Raw genomic sequence first — 14,266 nt, 5'->3', positions numbered from 1 at the left:
TAATGAGAGGTATTGACATGTTGAATGCACCGAGCTGTCTGTCTAAACTACTGGCACAAAGCTCGGACACCCATGCATACCCCACAAGACATGCCACCAGAGGTCTCTTCACAGTCCCCAAGTACAGAACAGACTATGGGAGGCACACAGTACTACATAGAGCCATGATTACAAGGAACTCTATTCCACATCAAGTAACTGACGCAAGCAGTAAAATTTGATTTAAAAAACAAGAAAAAAAAACATCTTATGTAACAGCAGGGACTGTGAAGCAACACACACTAGTTTGAGAAACAGAATCCTCACAAGTCCTCAACTGGCAGCTTCATTAAATAGTACCCGAAAAACACCAGTCTCAACGTCAACAGTGAAGATGCGACTCCGGGATGCTGGCCTTCTATGCAGAGTTGCAAAGAAAAAGCCATATCTCAGACTGGCCAACAAAAAGAAAAGATTAAGATGGGCAAAAGAACAGACACCAGTCAGAGGAACTCAGCCTAGAAGGCTAGCATCCCAGAGTCACCTCTTCACTGTTGACATTGAGACTGGTGTTTTACAAGAATAGACCGACGAGTTTCAGAAGAAAGTCTTTGTTTCTGGCCATTTTGAGCCTGTTATCGAACCCACAAATGCTGATGCTCCAGATACTCAACTAGTTTAAAAGCCAGTTTAATTGCTTCTTTAATCAGAACAACAGTTTTCAGCTGTGCTAACATAATTGCAAAAGGGTTTTCTAATGATCAATTAACCTTTTAAAATGATAAACTTGGATTAGCGAACACAACGTGCCATTGGAACACAGGAGTGATGGTTGCTGATAATTTGCCTCTGTACGCCTATGTAGATATAAAAATAAAAATAAATTTAATCTGCAGTTTCTAGCTACAATAGTAATTTATAACATTAACGTCTACACTGTATTTCTGATCAATTATGTTATTTTAAATAGAGAAAAAAAAAAAAATCTTTCAAAAACAAGGACATTTCTAAGTGACCCCAAACTTTTGAACAGTAGTGTAGGTAGAGGTCTGTTCAGAGCAGGGCCCTCATTAGGTAGGTAGAGGTCTGTTCAGAGTAGGGCCCTCATTAGGTAGGTAGAGGTCTGTTCAGAGTAGGGCCCTCATTAGGTAGGTAGAGGTCTGTTCAGAGTAGGGCCCTCATTAGGTAGGTAGAGGTCTTTTCAGAGTAGGGCCCTCATTAGGTAGGTAGAGGTCTGTTCAGAGTAGGGCCCTCATTAGGTAGGTAGAGCTCTGTTCAGAGTAGGGCCCTCATTAGGTAGGTAGAGCTCTGTTCAGAGTAGGGCCCTCATTAGGTAGGTAGAGCTCTGTTCAGAGTAGGGCCCTCATTAGGTAGGTAGAGGTCTGTTCAGAGTAGGGCCCTCATTAGGTAGGTAGAGGTCTGTTCAGAGTAGGGCCCTCATTAGGTAGGTAGAGGTCTGGATCCTTCCGCTCCACAGTAATGTCATGGAGAACGGTGTAAAACACAGAGCTTCTCATTTCAGGTCCAGATGTCAACCAAGGTTCAAGAAGATGTGCCATACACAAGGAGTCTGGTAATGGCAGTTTGTCTTCATGTGACACCAACACTGTGGCATTAAGGATCTAAAATGACCGCATAGGACTGTTTAAGATCAAAATGTACTTGCCTGTAACCAGAGGTTGTGGCTGTCTTGTGGTCGACCGTTGACTGTGCACTGGAAGGTGGCGGTCTGCCTGGCGTTGACCTCCACACCTTTGATGTGGAGGAAGTGTGGGGTGCTCACTGCAAAATAGATATACACACATTAACAACCTAGACCATATGAAGCATTCTAATTAAAGTATATGCATGTATTATTGTATCAGACTCTAATTAAATTCAACTGATAGTGGATAACATTTCCATTCATATTGAGCATACGGTGGGTAAACTGAATTTTTTTTCCTTCAGAATTTCCATTTCTCAATCTATCCAATAGGCCGGGCATGTACAGTTGAAGTCGGAAGTTTACATACATCTTAAGCAAATACATTTAAACTCAGTTTTTCACAATTCCTGACATTTAATCAGAGTAAAAATTCCCCGTCTTAGGTCAGTTAGGATCACCACTTTATTTTAAGAACGTGAAATGTCAGAAAAATAGTAGAGAAAATGATTTATTTCAGCTTTTATTTATTTCGTCACATTCCCTGTGGGTCAGAAGTTTACATACACTCAATTAGTATTTGGTAGCATTGCCTTTACATTGTTTAACTTGTGTCAAACGTTTTGGGTAGCCTTCCAAAAGCTTCCCAAAATAAGTTGGGTGAATTTCAGCCCATTCCTCCTGACAGAGCTGGTGTAACTGAGTCAGGTTTGTTGGCCTCCTTGCTCGCACACGCTTTTTCAGTTCTGCACACAAATTTTCTATAAGATTGAGGTCAGGGCTTTGTGATGGCCACTCCAATACCTTGACTTTGTTGTCCTTAAGCCATTTTGCCACAACTTTGGAAGTATGCTCGGGGTCATTGTCCATTTGGAAGACCCATTTGCGACCAAGCTTTAACTTCCTGACTGATGTCTTGAGATGTTGCTTCAATATATCCACATAATTTTCCTACCTCACAATGCCATCTATTTTGTGAAGTGCACCAGTCCCTCCTGCAGCAAAGCACCCCACAACATGATGCTGCCACCCCCGTGCTTCATGGTTGGGATGGTGTTCTTCGGCTTGCAAGCCTCCACATTTTCCCTCCAAACATAACGATGGTCATTATGGCCAAACAGTTCTATTTTTGTTTCATCAGACATTTCTCCAAAAAGTATGGTCTTTGTCCCCATGTGCAATTGCAAACCGTAGTCTGGCTTTTTTATGGCAGTTTTGGAGCAGTGCCTTCTTCCTTGCTGAACGGACTTTCAGGTTACGTCGATTTAGGACTCGTTTTACTGTGGATATAGATACTTTTGTACCTGTTTCCTCCAGCATCTTCACAAGGTCCTTTGCTGTTGTTCTGGGATTGATTTGCACTTTTCTCACCAAAGTACGTTCATCTCTAGGAGACAGAACGCGTCTCCTTCCTGAGCGGTATGACGGCTGCGTGGTCACATGGTGTTTATTAGAGGTCAACCGATTAATCGGAATGGCCGATTAATTAGGGCCGATTTCAATTTTTCATAACAATCGGTAATCAGTATTTTTGGACACCGATCATGGCCGATTACATTGCACTCCACGAGGAGACTGCGTGGCAGGCTGACTACCTGTTATGCGAGTGCAGCAAGGAGCCAAGGTAAGGTGCTAGCTAGCATTAAACGTATCTTATAAAAAACAATCAATCTTAACATAATCACTAGTTAACTACACATGGTTGACGATACTACTAGTTTATCTAGCGTGTCCTCCGTTGCATATAATGGTTGCGGTGCCTGTTAATTTATCATTGAATCATAGGCTACTTAGCCTAAAAAAGCACTGTCTTTGCACCAATGTGTACCTAACCATAAACATCAATACCTTTTTCATAAAATCAATACACAAGTATATATTTTTTAAACCTGCATATTTAGTTAATATTGCCTGATAACATAAATTTCATTTAACTAGGGAAATTGTGTCACTTCTCTTGCTTTCTGTGCAACAGAGACAGGGTATATGCAGCAGTTTGGGCCGCCTGGCTCGTTGCGAACTGTGTGAAGACTATTTCTTCCTAACAAAGACAGCCAACTTCGCCAAACGGGGAATGATTTAACAAAAGCGCAATCGTTGCACGAATGTACCTAACCATAAACATCAATGCCTTTCTTAAAATCAATACACAGAAGTATATTTTTTTAAACCTGCATATTTAGTTAAAAGAAAGCCAGGTTAGCAGGCAATATTAAAAACTCTGGAAATTGTGTCACTTCTCTTGCGTTCTGTGCAACAGTGTCAGGGTATATGCAACAGTTTTGGCCACCTGGCTCGTTGCGAACTAATTTGCCAGAATTTTACGTAATTATGACATAATATTGAAGGTTGTGCAATGTAACAGGAATATTTAGACTTATGGATGCCACCCGTTAGATAAAATACGGAACGGTTCTGTATTTCACTGAAAGAATAAACGTTTTGTTTTCGAAATGAGTTTCCGGATTATACCATATTAATGACCTAAGGCTCGTATTTCTGTGTGTTATAATGTTATAATTAAGTCTATGGTTTGATATTTGATAGAGCAGTCTGACTGAGCGGTGGTTGGCAGCAGCAGGCTCATAAGCATTCATTCAAACAGCACTTTTGTGCGTTTTGCCAGCAGCTCTTCGCTGTGCTTCAAGCATTGAGCTGTTTATGACTTCAAGCCTATCAACTCCTGAGATTAGGTTGGTGTAACCGATGTGAAATCGCTAGCTAGTTAGCGGGGTGAGCGCTGATAGTGTTTCAATCGGTGACGTCACTCGCTCTGAGACCTTGAAGTAGTTGTTCCCCTTGCTCTGCAAGAGCCGCGGCTTTTGTGGAGCGATGGGTAACGATGCTTCGAGGGTGGCTGTTGTCGATGTGTTCCTGGTTCGGGGCGAGGAGAGGGACGGAAGCTATACTGTTACACTGGCAATACTAATGTGCCAATAAGAACATCCAATAGTCAAAGGTATATGGAATACAAATCGTATAGAGAGAAATAATCCTATAATTCCTATAATAACTACAACCTAAAACGTCTTACCTGGGAATATTGAAGACTCATGTTAAAAGGAACCACCAGCTTTCATATGTTCTCATGTTCTGCGCAAGGAACTTAAACTTTAGCTTTTTTACATGGCACATATTGCACTTTTACTTTCTTCTCCAACACTTTGTTTTTGCATTATTTAAACCAAATTGAACATGTTTCATTATTTATTTGAGGCTAAATTTATTTTATTTATGTATTATATTAAGTTAAAATAAAAGTTTTCATTCAGTATTGTTGTAATTGTCATTATTACAAATTTTTTAACATTTTTAAAAAATCAGCCGATATCGGCTTTTTTTGGTCCTCCAATAATCTGTATCGGTATTGAAAAATCATAAAATCGTCCAACCTCTAGTGTATATACTTGCGTAGTATTGTTTGTACAGATGAACGTGGTACCTTCAGGCGTTTGGAAATTGCTCCCAAGGATGAACCAGACTTGTGGAGGTTTACAATTTTTTTCTGAGGCCTTGGCTGATTTCTTTTGATTTTCCCATGATGTCAAGCAAAGAGGCACTGAGTTTAATGGTAGGACTTGAAATACATCCACAGGTACACCTCCGATAGGCTAATTGACATCATTTGAGTCAATCAGAAGCTTCTAAAGCCATGACATCATTTTCTGGAATTTTCCAAGCTGTTTAAAGGCACAGTCAACTTAGTGTATGTAAACTTCTGACCCACTGGAATTGTGATACAGTGAATTATAAGTGAAATAATCTGCCTATAAACAATTGTTGGAAAAATTACTTGTGTCATGCACAATTTTTTATTTATTTCACCTTTATTTAACCAGGTAGGCTAGTTGAGAACAAGTTCTCATTTGCAACTGTGACCTGGCACAAAGTAGATGTCCTAACCGACTTGCCAAAACTATGGTTTGTTAACAAGAAATTTGTGGAGTGGTTGAAAAACGTATGTAAACTTCCGACTTCAACTGCATTTAGCATCTTCCGCAAATCATACTAAACAGGGGCGTGGTTAGAGCGTTGGGCCAGTAACTGAAAGGTTGCTGGATTGAATCCCCAAGCTGACAAGATAGAAATCTGTCATTCTGCCCCTGAGCAAGGCAGTTAACCACGGGTGCCGAAAACGTGGATGTCGATTATGGCAGCCTCTGATTCAGAGGGGTTGGGTTAAATGCGGAAGACACATTTCAGTTGAATGCATTAAGTGTTACAACTGACTAGGTATCCCCCTTTCACCTAAACGGCCTATTATCCTTTAATCCCACCAAAAACAAATCACATTTCTTCTCTGTTGGCCTAACCTTGGTCTGATCGCTTGAGCCACGCGGGGTGAAATCTGACGAGATTCAATCACAAAATGGATTCCACATTTATTTTTTTTACCTCCTTCCCAGGAGTCTCTGGGACAGCATTTACAATCAGGATATTACAGTGGTGAGAGGAGGTCAGGAGGCATGAAAATAAGCCGTGGTGAAAATATTCAAGCCGGGGGAAGTACAAACCTGTCGTATCTCCCCAGAGTTCAAGGATATTAGAGGAAAGTTTTCACCGACGCAACAATAGCGGGGAAATGCGAAAGCGGGGGGGGGTTAGGGGTCAGGGAGCAGATCAAAATGGGGCCAAAAACAAATGTCTCGCCCCTGTGTTCAGAGCACCCTGTGTTCAGAGCACCCTGTGTTCAGAGCACCCTGTGTTTTGGCGGTGTAATGGGGAAATTTAAGATGAATACAGTTCATATTCAGTTTACAATTATCAATTATCAAATACTTAGCACATTTACATGTTTCCCTTTCTGTAACACACCTGATTTCCAGGGTTCTATGTGTGACACTCATTTGTGTATGGGTTGATGGCCACAACTTGTTACTGAATGTTTTGGATTGCTTTCATATCTGTTGACAGTGATTGAGGCCAGACTGGAGGTACAAGGACAGAGGATACTGATTGCTATTGTATTCTGTGGCACTGTGTGAATCTGTAGCAGCTGACGTTGTGAATTCCTACAAGCCTCTCGGCGGCTGTTTACAGAACATTGGTGCAGTGAGATTAGAACATAACGGCCTGCTTAGAGAAGGCCAGTTAGGACTTTCTCTGCTTCTGTGCTGGAGGTGTCGGTTGCAACTTGTAATTAAACTAGATTGATTTTGATAGACTTTATCAATGACTGCTCTCCTCTCCCCATCTTGAAATTCCCATTACAGGGTGTTAGAGCCGATTTGGACATATTTGTATGAAAGACAGAACATACAGAGCTCCATGTACATTTGTGTAAATATATTAAATATTAATGTATATGATGAAATATTAGCAATCTTATTAGGATAAAGACCTCCTCCATTCCTGCCATCATTGAAAGAGATCGTGATACCTCACATCTCAAAATAGGGTTACTTAATGTTAGATCCCTCACTTCAAAGGCAGTCATAGTCAATGAACTAATCACTGATCATAATCTTGATGTGATTGGCCTGACTGAAACATGGCTTAAGCCTGATGAATTTACTGTGTTAAATGAGGCCTCACCTCCTGGTTACACTAGTGACCATATCCCCCGTGCATCCCGCAAAGGCGGAGGTGTTGCTAACATTTACGATAGCAAATTTCAATTTACAAAAAAAAAAATGGCGTTTTCGTCTTTTGAGCTTCTAGTCATGAAATCTATGCAGCCTACTCAATCACTTTTTATAGCTACTGTTTACAGGCCTCCTGGGCCATATACAGCGTTCCTCTCTGAGTTTCCTGAATTCCTATCAGACCTTGTAGTCATAGCAGATCATATTCTAATTTTTGGTGATTTTAATATTCACATGGAGAAGTCCACAGACCCACTCCAAAAGTCTTTCGGAGCCATTATCGACTCAGTGGGTTTTGTCCAACATGTCTCTGGACCTACTCACTGCCACAGTCATACTCTGGACCTAGTTTTGTCCCATGGAATAAATGTTGTAGATCTTAATGTTTTTCCACATAATCCTGGACTATCGGACCACCATTTTATTACGTTTGCAATCGCAACAAATAATCTGCTCAGACCCCAACCAAGGAGCATCAAAAGTCGTGCTATAAATTCTCAGACAACACAAAAATTCCTTGATGCCCTTCCAGACTCCTTCTGCCTACCCAAGGACGTCAGAGGACAAAAATCAGTTAACCACCTAACTGAGGAACTCAATTTAACCTTGCGCAATACCCTAGATGCAGTTGCACCCCTAAAAACGAAAAACATTTGTCATAAGAAACTAGCTCCCTGGTATACAGAAAATACCCGAGCTTTGAAGCAAGCTTCCAGGAAATTGGAACGGAAATGGCGCCACACCAAACTGGAAGTCTTCCGACTAGCTTGGAAAGACAGTACCGTGCAGTACCGAAGAGCCCTCACTGCTGCTCGCTCATCCTACTTTTCCAACTTAATCGAGGAAAATAAGAACAATCCAAAATTTCTTTTTGATACTGTTGCGAAACTAACTAAAAAGCAGCATTCCCCAAGAGAGGATGGCTTTCACTTCAGCAGTAATAAATTCATGAACTTCTTTGAGGAAAAGATCATGACCATTAGAAAGCAAATTACGGACTCCTCTTTGAATCTGCGTATTCCTCCAGGGCTTAGCTGTCCTGGATCTGCACAGCTCTGCGAGGGCCTGGGATCGGGAGAGACACTTAAGTGTTTTAGTACTATATCTCTTGACACAATGATGAAAATAATAATGGCCTCTAAACCTTCAAGCTGCATACTGGATCCTATTCCTACTAAACTGCTGAAGGAGCTGCTTCCTGTGCTTGGCCCTCCTATGTTGAACATAATAAACAGCTCTCTATCCACCGGATGTGTACCAAACTCACTAAAAGTGGCAGTGATAAAGCCTCTCTTGAAAAAGCCAAACCTTGACCCGGAAAATATAAAAAACTATCGGCCTATATCGAATCTTCCATTCCTCTCAAAGATTTTAGAAAAAGCTGTTGCGCAGCAACTCACTGCCTTTCTGAAGACAAATAATGTATACGAAATGCTTCAGTCTGGTTTTAGACCCCATCATAGCACTGAGACTGCACTTGTGAAGGTGGTAAATGACCTTTTAATGGCGTCAGACCGAGGCTCTGCATCTGTCCTCGTGCTACTAGACCTTAGTGCTGCCTTTGACACCATCGATCACCACATTCTTTTGGAGAGACTGGAAACCCAAATTGGTCTACACGGACAAGTTCTGGCCTGGTTTAGATCTTACCTGTCGGAAAGATATCAGTTTGTCTCTGTGAATGGTCTGTCCTCTGACAAATCAACTGTACATTTCGGTGTTCCTCAAGGTTCCGTTTTAGGACCACTATTGTTTTCACTATATATTTTACCTCTTGGGGATGTTATTCGAAAACATAATGTTAACTTTCACTGCTATGCGGATGACACACAGCTGTACATTTCAATGAAACATGGTGAAGCCCCAAAATTGCCCTCGCTAGAAGCCTGTGTTTCAGACATAAGGAAGTGGATGGCTGAAAACTTTCTACTTTTAAACTCGGACAAAACAGAGATGCTTGTTCTAGGTCCCAAGAAACAAAGAGATCTTCTGTTAAATCTGACAATTCATCTTGATGGTTGTAAAGTCGTCTCAAATAAAACTGTGAAGGACCTCGGCGTTACTCTTGACCCTGATCTCTCTTTTGACGAACATATCAAGACTGTTTCAAGGACAGCTTTTTTCCATCTACGTAACATTGCAAAAATCCGAAATTTTCTGTCCAAAAATGATGCAGAAAAATTAATCCATGCATTTGTTACTTCTAGGTTAGACTACTGCAATGCTCTACTTTCCGGCTACCCGGATAAAGCACTAAATAAACTTCAGTTAGTGCTAAATACGGCTGCTAGAATCCTGACTAGAACCAAGAAATTTGATCATATTACTCCAGTGCTAGCTTCCCTACACTGGCTTCCTGTTAAGGCAAGGGCTGATTTCAAGGTTTTACTGTTAACCTATAAAGCGTTACATGGGCTTGCTCCTACCTATCTTTCCGAGTTGGTCCTGCCGTACATACCAATACGTACGCTACGGTCACAAGACGCAGGCCTCCTAATTGTCCCTAGAATTTCTAAGCAAACAGCGGGAGGCAGGGCTTTCTCCTATAGATCTCCATTTTTATGGAACAGTCTGCCTACCCATGTGAGAGACGCAGACTCGGTCTCAACCTTTAAGTCTTTACTGAAGACTTATCTCTTCAGTAGGTCATATGATTGAGTGTAGCCTGGCCCAGGAGTGTGAAGGTGAACGGAAAGGCTCTGGAGCAACGAACCGCCCTTGCTGTCTCTGCCAGGCCGGTTCCCCTCTCTCCACTGGGATTCTCTGCCTCTAACCCTGTTACAGGGGCTGAGTCACTGGCTTGCTGGTGCTCTTTCATGCCGTCCCTAGGAGGGGTGCGTCACTTGAGTGGGTTGAGTTACTGACGTGATCTTCCTGTCTGGGTTGGCGCCCCCCCTTGGTTTGTGCTGTGGTGGAGACCTTTGTGGGCTATACTCGGCCTTGTCTCAGGATTGTAAGTTGGTGGTTGAGGATTTCCCTCTAGTGGTGCGGGGGCTGTGCTTTGGCAAAGTGGGTGGGGTTATATCCTTCCTATTTGGCCCTGTCCGGGGGTTTCTTCGGATGGGGCCACAGTGTCTCCTGACCGCTCCTGTCTCAGCCTCCAGTATTTATGCTGCAGTAGTTTGTGTCGGGGGGCTAGGGTCAGTTGGTTACCTGGAGTACTTCTCCTGTCTTATCCAGTGTCCTGTGTGAATTTAAGTATGCTCTCTCTAATTCTCTCGTTCTCTCTTTCTCTCTGTGAACCTGAGCCCTAGGACCATACGTCAGGACTACCGGGCATGATGACACCTTGCTGTCCCCAGTCCGCCTGGCCTTGCTGCTATTCCAGTTTCAACTGTTCTGCCTGTGGTTACGGAACCCCTACCTGTCCCAGACCTGCTGTTTTCAACTCTTAATGATCGGCTATGAAAAGCCAACTGAGATTTATTCCTGATTATTATTTGACCATGCTTGTCATTTATGAACATTTTGAAAATCTTGGCTCTCTCTAATTTTCTCCTTCTCTCTTTCTTTCTCTCGGAGGACCTGAGCCCTAGGACCATACGTCGGGACTACCGGCCGTGGTGACGCCTTGCTGTCCCCAGTCCGCCTGGCCTTGCTGCTATTCCAGTTTCAACTGTTCTGCCTGCGGTTACGGAACCCCTACCTGTCCCAGACCTGCTGTTTTCAACTCTTAATGATCGGCTATGAAAAGCCAACTGAGATTTATTCCTGATTATTATTTGACCATGCTTGTCATTTATGAACATTTTGAAAATCTTGGCTCTCTCTAATTTTCTCCTTCTCTCTTTCTTTCTCTCGGAGGACCTGGGCCCTAGGACCATGCGTCGGGACTGCCGCCCGTGGTGACTCCTTGCTGTCCCCAGTCCGCCTGGCCTTGCTGCTATTCCAGTTTCAGCTGTTCTGCCTGCGGTTATGGAACCGCCACCTGTCCCAGACCTGTTGTTTTTCAACTCTTGATGATCGGCTATGAAAAGCCAACTGAAAATTATTCATGATTATTATTTGACCATGCTTGTCACTTATGAACATTTTTGAACATCTTGGCATAGTTCTGTTATAATCTCCACCCGGCACAGCCAGAAGAGGACTGGCCACCCCTCATAGCCTGGTTCCTCTCTAGGTTTCTTCCTAGGTTTTGGCCTTTCTAGGGAGTTTTTCCTAGCCACCGTGCTTCTACACCGTGCTTCTACACCTGCATTACTAGCTGTTTGGGGTTTTAGGCTGGGTGTCTGTACAGCACTTCGAGATATTAGCTGATGTACGAAGGGCTATATAAAATAAAATTTATTAGGGATGTACCTTTAGAATTTATATTTACCTGATTGAGATATATTAATTTGTTGTTAGTGTAACTTAGTTTTTGCCCCCTCCCCCCCTCTTGCCCATTCATTGTGCTGTAGTAAGTGTGTTAGGATAAAGGCAGGAAGTTGGGCCTTCGGGGGGAGGAGTCTTTGCTAGACGCGGGAGCGGTATAGTTTTTTGACCATACAGACAGACAGACAGACATACAAACGGGTCATATTATGTATTTTCCATGTCAAGTAATCTCTGATTTAAGTTGATTGGAGAATCATTTTTTTGTTAGATATAAGAAGAACAAACATTTTTGTTGCACCATATCCCTGGATCTCATTGAATGTTTGGCCGTTTGGAAACCTTGAGTGTGGACTGTATGCGTACAAAACAACCCCGCTTCAGGCTTGGGCAGTGGCTACGGTAAAGAGGAAAGAAAGCCACTAAACAGGGAACAAAACATGCTTCCTTGTAGCCTTGTTGATACTGTGTGCGTGTGTGTGTGTGTGTGTGTGTGTGTGTGTGTGTGTGTGTGTGTGTGTGTGTGTGTGTGTGTGTGTGTGTGTGTGTGTGTGTGTGTGTGTGTGTGTGTGTGTGTGTGTGTGTGAGAGAGAGATAAAGGGGGGGGGGGGGGGGGGTTTGTCCCCTTAGTCAGGCAGCTGAACTAACAACAAAGCTGACGTATCTGGGTCAATCTGAATGTCTAATGGAAGTTGGATCACCACCTCACTAACGCAAGGATGAAAGTCCATGCTAATCAAATTATGTAAAGGACTTTTTAATTAGCTCCCCCTTGTCTCTCCGTGTTCGAAGCGGGCGGGCCGTGGCAGGCGACGACCTTGATTCTGATATCTGAGATGAGGTGCACGCCACGGAACTCTGTGGTAGGCAATTAAAAAAGCTCTTGTGAAGTAACTGCGGCCCTGATATCTCCCAGCTCAGCACTCCCCCAATCTTTGGAGCTGAGGGCTAATGGTATTGCCCTGCTTCACCTGGGAAACAAACCTGAACCTGGGCCAAACTCAAAAAGAAGTCAACGGTCTCATGAGCTAAGTACCTCTCTTTGTTGACACGTAATCTGTTGAGTGCCCTTGGAAAGTCATACATCTACGCAGCAACGTTGCTAATAAAACAAATATACAAAACTGAAATGTGATGCAGAAAAATGTGAGATGTTTCTGGGTGTTTATATCTTCATTCAACATAATGTGTGCGGTGTGAAGACCAATCTACGCACTCAGAGTGAATCCTCACACATGTGGAGTGGTGTTCCTCGGCAGAGGGGTCTTCCTCGGCACCTGGCTACATGGCTAAGCAGATCTGTGAGTTCTATCCGAGGCATTTAGTCTAGCTTACTCGCACAGAATTTCACAAATCTGGGGGAGGATTGTGTATCAGGGAGTCTTTCCTGGAGAGCAGGAGAATGACAGGATGCTTGCTCCCCTCCCCTCTTTTTGCCTTTGTCTCAGTGAAACACATTTAATATGACGGGCTGTGTAGTATATCCTGGCTTCATTCATGTCACAGGACGGGCTGGAAATACATTGCCCAGTAACATACCTATATGGAGTTCACTATATAGCAAAGACATGGGTCGGTAGGTGACAGCAATATAACTAGTGAGGAGCGAGAGATTAGGGAGGGGGGGGCCTGAAGAGTGATAACCCAGTGAGTTATGGGACTTGAATACATAACACATTCATTGTGTGCGTGCGTGCGTAGCAATGGAGACTTACTGCACTGGTGGCCTTGCAAGATGATGCCCTTGATGGCCAGTAGGCCTCGTTGTCCTGTGCTCACAGCCTCAAAGACAATCTGCAGAGGGGAGGAGAGAAAGAGAGGGAGGTGAGAGGTTGGTAGTAGGCACAAACATAAAGAGCATCCCTAGTGCACTTCCTGTGATCTAGAAAACTGGCCATAGAGAAGGCTCATTTCCTCCCAATGCTCTACACAGTCCCCATCATGGATTTAAAAGCTTTGGATGGGTGTAAGCATCGGTTGGAGAGAGTCGCCACCATTATTCAATCCATGAGACGGAAAACAGACCGAGATGGCTCCTGTGCTTCCATTCCCTGCATGTTGAGTGAGGGAGAAGGGAGAAGCCGGGAAATGATACAGTCTACTTCCCAGTAGAGCGATGTCTGCTCCTCCACTTCCCAGTAGAGCGATGTCTGCTCCTCCACTTCCCAGTAGAGCGATGTCTGCTCCTCCACTTCCCAGTAGAGCGATGTCTGCTCCTCCACTTCCCAGTAGAGCGATGTCTGCTCCTCCACTTCCCAGTAGAGCGATGTCTGCTCCTCCACTTCCCAGTAGAGCGATGTCTGCTCCTCCATTTCCCAGTAGAGCGATGTCTGCTCCTCCATTTCCCAGTAGAGCGATGTCTGCTCCTCCACTTCCCAGTAGAGCGATGTCTGCTCCTCCACTTCCCAGTAGAGCGATGTCTGCTCCTCTATTTCCCAGTAGAGTGATGTCTGCTCCTCTATTTCCCAGTAGAGTGATGTCTGCTTCTCTATTTCCCCAATGCTGTTGGGTTGTTACAACCCCCCCCCCCCACCATGGCCCTTATCTCTCAGGATGCAGCTGCTTAAAGACGCAGGGGCCGCCTTCCTGTTCATGCTGAGCAGAGGTTCTGGCACCCTGCCCACCCCACTTGGTTTACTGTACATCAGAGCCCTTCCATTGGTCAGAAAGCAGAGCGGCAGGACCTCTTTCCTGTGATCCTCCCTCCCTCCTCTTTATCACTCAGTCAATGGCTGTGATC

At 43.6% G+C, this 14,266-nt stretch overlaps 1 protein-coding gene across 8 annotated transcripts in view; it reads right to left on the bottom strand.

Annotated features, from left to right (window-relative positions):
* Positions 1 to 14,266, bottom strand: part of LOC139583365 (receptor-type tyrosine-protein phosphatase mu-like) — a 309,931-nt gene that overhangs the window by 193,095 nt on the left and 102,570 nt on the right. For all 8 annotated transcript variants that reach the window (XM_071414354.1, XM_071414355.1, XM_071414358.1 and 5 more), the window contains exons 4-5: positions 13,242 to 13,320; positions 1,646 to 1,761 (exon numbers count right to left, since the gene is read on the bottom strand). In XM_071414354.1, the coding sequence (XP_071270455.1) occupies positions 1,646 to 1,761; positions 13,242 to 13,320 (195 nt within the window). The remainder of the gene's footprint in view (positions 1 to 1,645; positions 1,762 to 13,241; positions 13,321 to 14,266) is intronic.

The sequence above is a fragment of the Salvelinus alpinus genome, chromosome 8, assembly GCF_045679555.1.
Source record: "Salvelinus alpinus chromosome 8, SLU_Salpinus.1, whole genome shotgun sequence".
Classification (NCBI taxonomy): domain Eukaryota; kingdom Metazoa; phylum Chordata; class Actinopteri; order Salmoniformes; family Salmonidae; genus Salvelinus; species Salvelinus alpinus.
The sequence above is the reverse complement of the archived record's forward strand: the minus strand, read 5'-3'. Positions and strand labels throughout refer to the sequence as shown.